The sequence below is a fragment of the Biomphalaria glabrata genome, chromosome 1 (assembly GCF_947242115.1).
Source record: "Biomphalaria glabrata chromosome 1, xgBioGlab47.1, whole genome shotgun sequence".
NCBI lineage: Eukaryota > Metazoa > Mollusca > Gastropoda > Planorbidae > Biomphalaria > Biomphalaria glabrata.
In genome coordinates this window covers 7948936-7962369 of record NC_074711.1, presented here as the reverse complement: position 1 = coordinate 7962369, position 13434 = coordinate 7948936, and the positions used below count along the sequence as shown (strand labels likewise).

The 13434-nt window shown below is 34.0% G+C and overlaps 1 protein-coding gene across 5 annotated transcripts in view; it reads left to right on the top strand.

Annotated features, from left to right (window-relative positions):
• The window catches only part of LOC106063440 (uncharacterized), a 38411-nt gene extending 28896 nt beyond the window's left edge, over window positions 1-9515 (top strand). For 4 of the 5 annotated variants that reach the window (XM_056019985.1, XM_056019992.1, XM_056019998.1 and 1 more), the window contains 11 exons: window positions 1241-1269; window positions 1784-1832; window positions 3143-3174; window positions 3658-3751; window positions 4600-4770; window positions 6503-6539; window positions 6718-6792; window positions 7108-7221; window positions 7661-7722; window positions 8078-8198; window positions 8351-9515. In XM_056019985.1, coding sequence (XP_055875960.1) covers window positions 1241-1269; window positions 1784-1832; window positions 3143-3174; window positions 3658-3751; window positions 4600-4770; window positions 6503-6539; window positions 6718-6792; window positions 7108-7221; window positions 7661-7722; window positions 8078-8198; window positions 8351-8466 — 900 coding nt within the window. In that variant the 3' untranslated portion in view covers window positions 8467-9515. Of the gene's footprint in view, window positions 1-1240; window positions 1270-1783; window positions 1833-3142; window positions 3175-3657; window positions 3752-4599; window positions 4771-6502; window positions 6540-6717; window positions 6793-7107; window positions 7222-7660; window positions 7723-7781; window positions 7873-8077; window positions 8199-8350 lie in introns of those variants that run through there. The other variant, XR_008776537.1, reaches the window with a different exon arrangement.
• Window positions 9516-13434: the final 3919 nt, after the last annotated feature.

The following is a 13434-nucleotide window of genomic DNA, read 5'->3' as shown; positions in this document are numbered from 1 at the left end:
ATCCGCCCCACCCCCACCCTTCCCGTAACAAATTGGGCTTAGTCTTTTCTACACAATATGACTATTCTTTTGCATCTATGTACTTATTTGAGATATTTTTACAAAGCTTATATCAACTCTGTATGTCTGGAAAAAAAATGAATAGAGAATATATGACTTAATAAAAAAAAATTAGTGAATTAATTACTGATTATTAATTAGATAACCTTTGTTTTTAAAAAAGGAAATTATTTTACGATTTGCTTGTTTCTTATTTTAATCTGTAGATGCTTACATAAAACCTTAGCCGTACCCCCTCCACCCTGCACGCATTTCAATATACCCCCCCCCCTTTTTTTTTTTGTCCAGTGTATTCTAATATATGTTACGTATAATTGAAACGGCCCCCTTTGAATACATCTCCCAAACTTACCCTATTCTGGCATGTGTACATTCTATAACATTTCTCTCCCCTCTTTCTTAAACTCTAGTATCTGTTACATCTAATTAAAACGGCCTACTCTGTGAGGCTACTCCTCCCGACACACACACACGCACACTCTATACGCCTTACACAATAGTACTAGATCAAATATGTGTATTATTCGACTTTTCAGATTTTTATCGAAGTATTAGAAAGACCCTCTGATGATTTTAAACATCATCCATTTTTAATCAAGTGTTAAAAATCATCTTAGATCGAGATAATAAATTGTTTCAACTTTTTTTCTAGAAGGAATTATTAAAATAAAAAAAAATAAACACAAAAAGGTATGTCGCGATTTGGGACTTGAACTCCGACCCTCAAAATTAAATAGAACCAACATCTTTATCAAGTAAACAAGTAGATATGTATTCAGTCATGTTGGCTGTAATGCCCCTGGTGTGCAAAGGCGTAACTCTTCATATGATAAAACGCATCTAAACGGGGAATAACGAAAATAAGATTACATGAAAAATAAAAAAAAATATAACATTAAACCATTCGCACATAGGTGAGTAGATTAAAGTAAAACATATGTCTGAAAATTTATTTCAAGTTGAACTAAAAATACAATAATAACATATTTTTGTTACAGTCTTTAAATACAAATGAACTAACTTCCTTTATTTTAATACTCCAAACAGATGAATGTTTTTTTGGGCCATTTGATCTGTATTTCTTGGGGAAAATGTAATAAACATTGTTATAAATATTAAATATGAATTATAGACTAGTTTTAAAGTTTTAATTCCAGAAGAATTTTATCTCAAATTTCAGGACCGTGGTTTTCAACGGGATTGTGCGCAGTAAGTAATAAAATCAGTGTTCCTATATAAGTTGGAACTGTACAACGTAAATGGCTGTTGTTCAAGAAATTAATATATATATACATGTAAAGTGTGAAATACATACATTCTACAGAATGCCTGACGTTTTCAGAGGCAAAATACGAAATGATTTTCCATTTCCTAATTTGCCTAGGCAATCTATAGAAAGACTAGTTTTACGTCACGCATAGTAGAAATTGTCTTTTTTTTTAAAGAATTTATATTATAATGTAAATATCAATGAGTGAAAAAAACGACAACTAAACAATAGGGTTTCTTAAAAGGCTAAAAATACAGTAAACCATTTACCCTATGCGAATTACAATATTTCATTTTTTTTAAATAATCAAATCATTCACCGAATAAACAGATACCTATATCTAACCCTATCCATACTGATAAGTCCAATGTTTAACCATAAATTGCTTTTTCATATTAAAAACTGTTTATACGTAAGTGAATAAATATTTCTTTATTTATTGTTTAACAAAAGGAAATACCATCGTTTGCGTGAGTCTGATGAATCTAGTAACGACGTACAGGTAAGAAAAATACTATTTTATAAACATTTTTTGCCTCCAACTTAAACTAAGAAACTTTAGATGTGAACTTAACGATGAGGTTTAATCAAGACGATGACATGTTAGCCACTCGCATGGAGTTATAATTATGTGTAAATCATTGGGAGATGGTGAGAAATGTGATTTTAAAGATGGTCGAGGGGTGATGTCTACCCTTTAGTTTGCCAACTTTGAATCTAATATAATTATTGCAGGATACTTGTTCGTGTGGTATGATTTCATAGTGTCGTTCAATGGTCTCGACGGTCCGGGGTTGGAACCCCCAGTCTGCTTCCATCCTTGAGTTTTATAATCTTCAAATATAAAGGAACATTCGAAACATGTAAAAGCAAAACAAAACAACAACAACAACAACAAATACTTGTCCTTATGTGTTGAGATTTTTTATCATTTTTATATGACTTATACAAGAATAGATCATAGAAAGTTGACACTAGAAAAAATGTCTCAATGAAGCCCAGTTGACCTTTAAAAAGCTCTCATCTTGTAATAATGAGTCACAAAGTTCGTAAAGGTCCATAAACGTCCCATTTCAAATACAGATTTTTTTTTTGATAAAGATGTTTTAGTCAGGAATTCGCCATTAACCTTATCTTAATTTCTAACATCAGTATTAGTTTTCATTTGTCGATGAAGCTTTTCTCAAGCGAATTCATTCAAAAGCTTATTAGTCTTGAACATTTTCACACTTGTTAACTTTTTTTTTCCATTAACACTCTTACTTGGGAACAAGTTTGGGAAGATTATAATAATTATTACTTGGCCATTATTCTTAGATCATTTCAATCAAATATTTGTCGCTTCTTCTGGACATTATTTTTTTAAATTAAAAATTGGAATTTATATAGCAGAATGCAGAATCAAATGTTGTATTGGACAAATTTGCAAATTATAAAGATTACCTAAACATGGAATAACAAGAATTTCCATTTTAGAAGTTTTGATTCGATATATAAATATCTGATTCAGAAATTTCAATTTAAATAACTTACATTAGCTTGCAAATGATATAAATAACATTAATTAAGCATTCTTATATAGGCATAACTCCCAACTCATTTCTAAAATAAATGATGAACCTTACAACCCTTCGGATTATAATTGAGTGCCTTCACTATTTATCTTTTACTAGAAAGCTTCTAGAATATTGTTTTTAAAGTGTAATAAGCAACAGGCGTAGCCCAAGGGTAATGCAAGTAATGTTTATAACTGTCACATTATTTATTCTAACGCAATAATTTTTATACACGACATAATGCATTTTTCCCCAGAGGATTAAAAAAGACATTCCTACCAGAGAAAAGTGAGTAGTAAAGACTAGATATTACATTTAAGTTTCTCGTCTGTAACATAGTAACAAAACATAGAAGTAATACATTTTGTAATTGTTATTATCACACAAATGTAAAGAAATGGGTGCAATCAAAGGTTAAAACTATTTTTTTTTAAATTCTAAGTACTATAAATGATGTATAAACGTAATTTCGGATGGCAAATGCAGTTTGATTTGTAGATTGTTCTAAAGCTATCCAGATCTTCACAACACGATCAGCTCTAAAAAATGTAGACACTTTCTGTTGAAGAAGATAGCAAGAATTGCTAGATTGTAACGTAACCGGAAACATTATCTAAACTTAGTTTTAATTCATCTCATTTTATTTTTAAAGAATGTCAAATTTATTTTGGACATCATGAATATGTGTGGTCTATAACTCAATAGAGTGGAGAAATACTTTGCATCAAATCTAAATTTAAATTTACATTTCATTTATATACTTTTTTATAGATTATTCTTGATTATGGCTGTAATATCACTTGGAATGGCTCTTGTTGCACTGATACTTGTGTCACTGACCATCAGCAATATAAATAAACAAGAGGTGAGTCTCTCTTTATACAGAGTAGAACTAAAGATTTGTTTTAAATTATCATTTTCATGTCAATAGTATATAATCGTAAACACAATAGTAATCAGCGAGTCAACAAATCTCTCATTCTGACCTTCTTTCTTGAGAATGTTTATAAATCGTCTGTAGTACGGGCATAAACGGAGGTAAACGAAACATGTGGAGAAGAAGGTCAACAGATCTTGTGTGGTGCCCCAACTGTCCAATAGGCAAGGGATAGGTAAAGGTGAAGAAAAAAAGTGGAGTGATTAGAATTATATAACCTATAGAGATGTTTAAATCAGGTAAGGGTATGCGTTTGTTTTGTTTGCAGAAACAAAATTAAAGGAACAAATGTAAAATTCCCTGTTATTGTGTATCTTTTTCAATAAAGTATACTTTATTTAATGTCGTCTCAGGCAGAATATAAACTGCTTGATGGTAAAAACGGCCCTGGTTAACCAATCATCTCATATTAACATAACATGACCCAATATTGAGGCCACAATTATAGGTTACAATAAATTTCTCATGGAAACTATAAATATAATATAGATTCGTGTCAAAGAAATGAGAAATTATGAGAGGGAGGGAGAGAGAGAGAGAGAGAGAGAGAGAGAGAAATTAAGATAGAGACCAGCTCATTCCTAATTATCATGGACTAAAGATAGTAGGATACTACTGATATTTCTCAGTCTGAGACCTCCTCCTTATTTGTACTTTATTTCTAGCATACCAGCGTTCGGATACTGTACGTTGAAGATGCTTTACCAGCTAATGAAAAATAGTCATTTTGTTTTTATATAATGCCTAAAGGTCACATTTTCTATCTATTATCATAGAATATGGTCTCATCAAAGTCAAGATTTGAAAAGATCTGTTTAAATTGTTCATTACTGTCTTTGCCAACTGGAGATACTAAAGAAAGAAGGATAATAATCACAGATATAAATGGTTTCAAAGACCAGTGCTGTGCTGAAAATGAGCTGGAGTTATCCATCCTCTTGGATCTGGTTGGTTTAAAAAATTAGCATATTAATGATTAGAACACACTAGTATAACAGTTTCATAAATTGGTGACAATATTTGGATTTCATAAAATTAAGTTCAAATATAGCTCTATGCACACTTTTATAATATTTGATCCAACTTTAACCAACAGAACAAAATTATATGTACGAGAAACTCATTAATTTTAAAAAGGTGTTTATCTGAATAAATAAATATACACACTGTTTATTTTGGATCGATTTCAGTGTTTTGCGCAGTTTATGAATGTCTGCGACAATAGTTGGCATTCTGTCTCTATTTCTATACATGTTTGGTAACTTATTGAGAAACGCAACCACTCCAGAAAAATGCTTTTTACAAAGCTTATATCAACTCACTCTGTCTGTCTATCGGGTAAAGAGTGTGTACACGTTATTTCTCCCAGACCCATTCTCGGATAAAGCTGAAGCTTTGCATAATTATCCTTTGGCATAGAAAAAACATGAATCAATAAAAAAAAAGTAACCAGTTAGTCAATTAACTACTGGTAATTAATTAGTTTGTTTGATACCAACAAGGGAAACCAATTCTTCAGTATTCACAGATATGGCTACACTTATTGGGTTTAGTTCCCTTAAATAATTGTCCTATCAAGTTGATATTTTAAACAATTATTTGTTGTATCTAACAAAACTTGAATCAATAAAAAAAACAACAACAAATTATTCAGTTAATAATTTGTTCAAATTATTCAGTTAATTAGTTGTAAATAATTATTTTGTATGATATCAAATAAGGGAAATAACTTGTACATTATTGATAGATATAATTTCATTTTTTTTTTAAGGATTTTTTTATATTTTGCTTGTTTAAAAATGGCATTGATATACATCCACTATTATGCTTATAGCAAGACCATAGCGCTACGGTCCAATTTCTAATGTGGACCAGCGGGGAGAGGGGATATCTGGGAGTTTTTTTTTCCGTTCTGCCTTTAGACGCTCAGTAAAGTAACTTCTGCTTGAGTCGGGTTTTGATAGGTAGCCAAGTGGTTAAAGCTTCTCCCGGCCTCTCGGCCACACTTCCCAGATAACATTATTTTATCTTGTTCACAGGCTCATAAGAAGTATTCTATCTCGATTTGTAAACTTATTTTAATGCCCCATGTTAAAGGAATTTCTGCTTTCAAAAGGCAATTAGAGAGTCTCTCTCTATATATATATCGATCGACTACAATAACTGTATCTGTACACCTTTGTCGCGTAATTATTCAGTTGGTAGTTGGTATGGCTCACAGTCCACACCGTAAGTAATTTGTTAATAAACTCCCCTCTCAGACATTGCGTGATCTATAGGGCAGATAACAAGTCATGTGTTTCTGTGGCCCACTGTTAACGAGGGTGTTTTGTGAACAGCAGAACGACCAACCGCCTTTACTTTTCACCCAATTATTGTCAGTTACATATTAGAGTTGGGTGGACTCAAAGGCGTCCTAAAGATCCCGAAATTGATAATCCCAGCTTTCATAAGATTTTAACCTGGAACCCCTCAGAGGGAAGTCGGGCGCTTTACCACTCTGTCAACTCACCTCCTCATTTGTTAATACTTCTTTTAAAAAAAAGAAAAGTCAAAATTATAAATAATGTTATGGTCAAAGCTAAATTGATTTTTAATAATACAGAACTTAAACATTCATTAGAAATGTGTAAATTGGCAATTTTATAATCTTCATGTTACTAACTCTAAATTGAACAGATTTCGAATGTAAGCAAATTACAAACAGATGCAGACAGTAAGTAATCCTTTTTTTTTTAGCAAGAAGTTCTTTAGCTAACAATTAACTTAAAACAAAGATTACGTGGTAATGAGATTTGTTACTTGGTTTTACTTGTAGTAATAGGCTAACTATTCTTTTTCCAGCTCACATATAAAAAAATGTTTATGTTGTATGAAACCCTAAATGTTTTCAGTTTCCATTTTGGAAAAAGGAAAATTGCCAATATCTGCTCACAAAAGTTGTATGCAGACTAATGAACCAGGTCAAGGTAAAAACAAAAATCTACCTGTACATTTCTTAGAGGGACTTTGAGGGTTTATTATAAAATTATTACACTCCTCGTTTATTCAAGGATTCAAAGACATTGCCTATATAATGTTTGGCTTACCAATATAGACATTTTAATTTATTTATGTTTAGTTTCGTATAAGTAAGATTTGTTGATATAAATGTAAAGCAAACACTATTGCATTTTAGAACATTTACTTTTCTCTAAGGAATCATTTTTTCCAGTTTTACTTTAAGCAAAAAGTAATCATCTTTGAGTCATTCCAGTTAAAGATGGCTTCTTTTTTTTTTCTAGATTCCAACGACACACACATTGTGTTAAACGTTGACCCACTGTATAATGACCCAGCTATAGAACACAACAGTGGAGTGGACTTAGTACCGGATGGTTTAAAAATCATTTACACTGGTAAGTTGTTTCAAAAGCTGTTCAATCTTCAAGATTATTATTTGCAAATGAAATAAAAATGACATTCGATTATACTGTATTTATTAAATATAAATATGTCATAAGTAGTCCTTAATTTACAGAATGATCTGTTTTAGGCTTATAGCATACATGATTGTTAAAAATTGTAATGACAGAATATTCAGTCATCATATTATAGAAATATGTTTACATTTTTTGTCCATCGTCACAACTTTGTTTCAACATTTCAAATGTTTAATGATTATATTTTGTTGACTGCATTGTGCACTACACATCCAATTGACACAGAGCCTTAAAACCCATTAACTAAAACACATAAATATGCAATAGGTATTTCAAAACCTATCAATAAATTATATAAAAAATATTTCTATCTTATAGTAAATAGACTCTCATTTTAGTATTTGTTCTCTTCCAGGAATATACTTCGTATACAGTAGCATTGAGTTTCAAAATGCTCAGACTGTATCTGTCAACTCAGTAAGTTTTGTGATTGTTTAAGTATTTTTTTTTACATGTTTGTCCATTTGTTTTTACAGAACTGAATGCTACATCTTAGCTCAACCGCAGGACACCGGGAAAAAGCGGCGGCTAGGGTGCAAACTCAGCACTTTTGGAAAACAATTCAAAGTGCATGTCTCATGACAGGCAGCTCATGTTGTTTTATCTTGTGACATCAATATTTAAAAAAAGGAAAATATGGATTAAAAAAAAATATTTTAAACTAATAGAAAGAAAATATCTAGAAATGTAAAATGTTTCAAAGTAGATATCTTTATCACAGTACGCACAGACGTAGTTTTTATAACAAATCATGTTCTTTGGCTTGTTTTAGACCCACTACCACTATATACATAGAATCAGTCCTGGAAATCCAAGTTTGTCTGGTGTTCTTTTAAGAATGGTTCTATCTGTCGATAAAAGTTCTTCACCAATTCGAGAAACAACATATGCAGGTAAAAATACAAAGAATTTTCACTCCTTTTGATATAAGTTAAACCACTTGAATAATAGGAACATATAGTTTAAACGGACAATCAACAAAACATTTGTGAGCACATTTTTTATTTTATTAACGTTTGAGTGATGAATAATTCTCTTATTTCAGGAGGTGTTTTTTATTTACAGAGTGGTGACCTGATTCAGATTTGTTTATCATCTCCAACCAAAATCAATAAAAACTCTTCATCCTTCATTGGTTTAATATTACTGTCAACTAATTAATTCTATTTTCTATTCTCATATTTTTTTGTTTTATAGTTAGTAGGTAAACATTTTCTATATATTATCTGAAGAAGAGATATATGTAATATTTATTTATAAATGCAAAAAGCTTTAGTTAATCTTAAATTTAAACTATATCCTCGCGTTGTATTTAAACACATTTATATTTGCTATAGTTTCTATATAAGTCACGTTGCTTTAATGTATATATCAGATGTAATAGCTAGTTTCTGTTTATCTCAGTTTATTTATAATAATAATAATAATAATAATACCCATTATTGTCGTAAGGAAATTCGTCTTACAATTTGTCCATTGGGTGGTATATTATCAAATTGGTTGATACATAGTAAGGATATATACTTTCAAATAGTAGATTATTATTTTATCTTTATGTTAATGTTGTTTTTTATATTATTATTATTATCTTATATTTTTTATTTTAAAGAATTTACTTATAGTCCCATTGTGACAAGAAAGATAATAAATGTACTTACTTTTAATGTCAAAAAGACTTATTTCCCTTTAGTACATTATTTAAATCTCTGTTGACTGTGTATAATTGCCACTATCTCCTGAATCCTTGGGCTGACCTGTGTACATTATTTTGAACGAAATCTATGTAATGTTGATATAATTTTGTTGTTGTTGTGATCTGACCTGTAATGAAAAGGTGTTTTTTCTATAACGAGCTAAATAGATTTTATACATTTTATTAATAAGTTGGTTACTGTCAATATATCTACTTAGTCTCTAGTTCTAAAGAGATCATCACTTGTGTTTCTTTTTTTATTATACCCCAAAGACCAGATTATTGTTGAGTGGTATTTAAAGACAAAGTTTTGTTATTGACACGAGACATTAGAGTGTGTCAGTGATAATGGTCATGTGATTTTTTTTTTACCTGTATCTGTCCTACTATTTTGAATTTGTATTATTTTATTTTTTGGCCAAGGGACAAACGGCCTTTATTTCCGTATTTATTTATGATATTTCGTATTTGTTTGTTTGTTTGTAAATAAACTCCTTATTATTTATTATTTGTTTAACTGCGACTTTGTTAAGTCCATTATTTGTATGTCTCTGTAAGTTATCTATCTATAGGCTATAGTTAACAGCCTAGATAATATTATTTATTATTTGTTTAACTGCGACTTTGTTAAGTCCATTATTTGTATGTCTCTGTAAGTTATCTATCTATAGGCTATAGTTATATATATGGCTCCTTTTGTCTCGAAAGGCAATGGATGCGCCCAAATGAGTCACTGGTTTTGGCTTAATCTTGAGACGGGGCAGAATCTGGTGTGGCAAATCAAGCCGATTCTAGAGCGGCAGACTTTGCCACAATTCGTACATGTGTATGCCTCTGATTTAGGGCTAGCAGACAGGGCAGCTTTCTTTTTTTCCCTCTTGATTAAAGCCGCTTCAATTCTTTTGTTCTCAGCAAGGGTTGTCCCAGCACGCACAGTCTGTCTCCATGCACTCCGGTCTTTGGCTATGTTTTCCCATATACTTTCGCTGATGCCTGAGGCTCTCATGTCTCGCTTGCAGACATCTCTATATGTTAGTCTTGGGCGGCCCTTGGGTCTGACTCCTTCCACAAGCTCAGCATATAAGATATCTTTCGGGATTCTACCATCTGGCATGCGGGTGACATGTCCGAGCCAGCGTAATCTTCTTTGTGTCAGGAGAGCATACATGCTGTTCATATTGGCCAATCTCAAAACTTCCTGATTGGAGACATGGTCCCTCCAAGAGATGCCCATTATGCGTCTCAGGCAGCGCAAGTGGAAACTATTCAATCTGTGCTCTTGGTACATGTATGTTGACCAGCTTTCACTGCCATAAAGGAGAGTGCTCACAACACAGGCGTTGTAGACTAGGATTTTGGTCGCTGTGGTCAATTTACCATTTTCCCAGACGCGCTTGGAGAGTCCAATTTTGTGATAGCTTTTCCTATCCTTTTTGTCAGCTCGATGTCTAAGTCTAGGTTACTGACAATTGTTGAACCCAAGTAGGTAAATTCCTGCACCACTGAAAGGGTGTGGTTCCCAATTTGTATTATAGGTATTTCTGCGACGTCTTGTGCCAGGATTTCGGTCTTGGAGAGACTTATAGTAAGGCTAAACTCTTGACAAGCAGCTGCCATCTCACCAAATGCTGTTTCCAACTTCCCATCACTTCCAGTTTTGACGGAATTAGACGAAACGCCCTCAGTAAAGGAGCTGAGCATTGCCATTGACATGCTTGCACATGGAAAAACACCCGGAGGAGATGGCATTCCTGATGAAGTAATTCAGGCTGGAAAACATGCCCTAATCAAACCACTCCATGAACTGCTAAGCTTGTGCTGGGAACAAGGAATGGTCCCCCAGGAATTGAAAGACTCCAACATTGTTACAATTTATAAAAATAAAGGCGACCGCTCTGATTGTAACAATTACAGAGGCATCTCACTGCTTAGCATAGTCGAAAAGGCTTTTGCTAGAGTATTACTAAAGCGATTACAGATCCTGGCAGATCGTGTTTATCCAGAGTCGCAGTGTGGCTTTAGGGCAGGTAGATCTACAACAGATATGATTTTCTCTCTGCGGCAGCTACAGGAGAAGAGCAGAGAACAAAAGCAGCCCCTCTTCATAGCTTTTATTGATTTGACCAAGGCCTTTGACCTTGTTAGCAGAAGCGGTCTGTTTGCTGTACTAGAGAGAATCGGCTGCCCAAATAAGTTAAGAAAACTAGTGTCAGCTTTTCACGAAAATGTGTAGGGCGCCGTTCAGTTTGAAAGTTCTTCCTCCAGGCCATTCTCCATTCAGAGCGGTGTAAAACAAGGATGTGTACTGGCCCCTACACTATTTGGCATCTTCTTCTCAGTCGTACTATCCAGTGCTTTTAAATCCCTGAAAGACGGAATATACATCCATAGCAGATCCGATGGAATGCTCTTTAACCTGGCACGTCTTAAAGCCGAAACGAAAAGGCGTCGTATCTTGATAAGGGAGCTGCTGTTTGCCGATGACGCGGCACTCGTATCTCAGGCTATAGTTAACAGCTTAGATAATATACTTTATGACCACTAAGTACCACTGGACTAACTTGGCAGTACGGAGGTCACTGGTCTTATGGCCTAAGCCGACTACTAGGTCACACCCATAAAACATTATGTGGGGGGGGATGTCTAATTTAGCGTGATACAAAACCTAAAAAAAAAATGTTAGAACTTAAATAAAACAAGAGAGCAACTGACCAGCGAAGATAAAGGAGAGTTTAAACGTCTATCAACTGCAACGCATCAGATAGTGTTACATTTATAGCTTTATTCTTATTGATTTATTTCTCAAGATGCAATTTCATGCTCTGGCATGCTCATTTCTACATGTCCTCATCTATTTTTGTTGACTTAATTTAAGAGAGGAAAGGTATCGGGGCGAAGGTTTCTGTGCTGACTTTAAAAGACACTCAGCTCAGTCTGGATTTGATAGTTTGCTTAGCGGATTAGGCCACTAAATCACACTTTATACATCGATTCGCACCTTTATAACTGTCAGTATCTTCCTGCTTATTTTTTTTTTATTAAAGTCTCTTTATTGTGACTTTCGTCCGGATAACCAATATTATGAATGACTCCTCCTATCTTTTGATTTGCGACAATGACCAGTGTGTAATGTGTATATAGAAGTCAAGTAGCCCTGTAACTTGTAAGAGGAGGCCATGTTATTGACTTAAGTACTGCTTGGTGTAAGAGGAGGCCATGTTATTGACCTATGTACTGCTTGGTGTAAGAGGAGGCCATGTTATTGACTTAAGTAGGCCTACTGCTTGGTGTAAGAGGAGGCCATGTTATTGACTTAAGTACTGCTTGGTGTAAGAGGAGACCATGTTATTGACTTAAGTACTGCTAGGTGTAAGAGGAGGTCATGTTATTGACCTAAGTACTGCTTGGTGTAAGAGGAAGCCATGTTATTGACCTATGTACTGCTTGGTGTAAGAGGAGGCCATGTTATTGACCTAAGTAGGCCTACTGCTTGGTGTAAGATGAGGCCATGCTATTGACCTAAGTACTGCTTGGTGTAAGAGAAGGCCATGTTATTGACTTAAGTAGGCCTACTGCTTGGTGTAAGAGGAGGCCATGTTATTGACTTAAGTATTGCTTGGTGTAAGAGGAGGCCATGTTATTGACCTAAGTAGGCCTACTGCTTGGTGTAAGATGAGGCCATGCTATTGACCTAAGTACTGCTTGGTGTAAGAGAAGGTCATGTTATTGACTTAAGTAGGCCTACTGCTTGGTGTAAGAGGAGGCCATGTTATTGACCTAAGTAGGCCTACTGCTTGGTGTAAGATGAGGCCATGCTATTGACTTAAGTAAGCCTACTGCTTGGTGTAAGAGGAGTCCATGTTATTGACTTAAGTAAGCCTACTGCTTGGTGTAAGAGGAGGCCATGTTATAGACCTAAGTAGGCCTACTGCTTGGTGTAAGATGAGGCCATGCTATTGACTTAAGTAAGCCTACTGCTTGGTGTAAGAGGAGTCCATGTTATTGACTTAAGTAAGCCTACTGCTTGGTGTAAGAGGAGTCCATGTTATTGACCTAAGTAGGCCTACTGCTTGGTGTAAGAGGAGGCCATGTTATTGACTTAAGTAGGTCTACTGCTTGGTGTAAGAGGAGGCCATGTTATTGACTTAAGTAGGCCTACTGCTTGGTGTAAGAGGAGTCCATGTTATTGACTTAAGTAGGCCTACTGCTTGGTGTAAGAGGAGGCCATGTTATTGACTTAAGTAGGCCTACTGCTTGGTGTAAGAGGAGGCCATGTTATTGACTTAAGTAGGCCTACTGCTTGGTGTAAGAGGAGGCCATGTTATTGACTAAAGTAGGCATACTGCTTGGTGTAATATCAGATGTTGTTGTTGAAAAACCTTTGTCATGTATCCATTTTTATTAGGTAAGTTAATTGTATATTTTTTTTTCTCAAG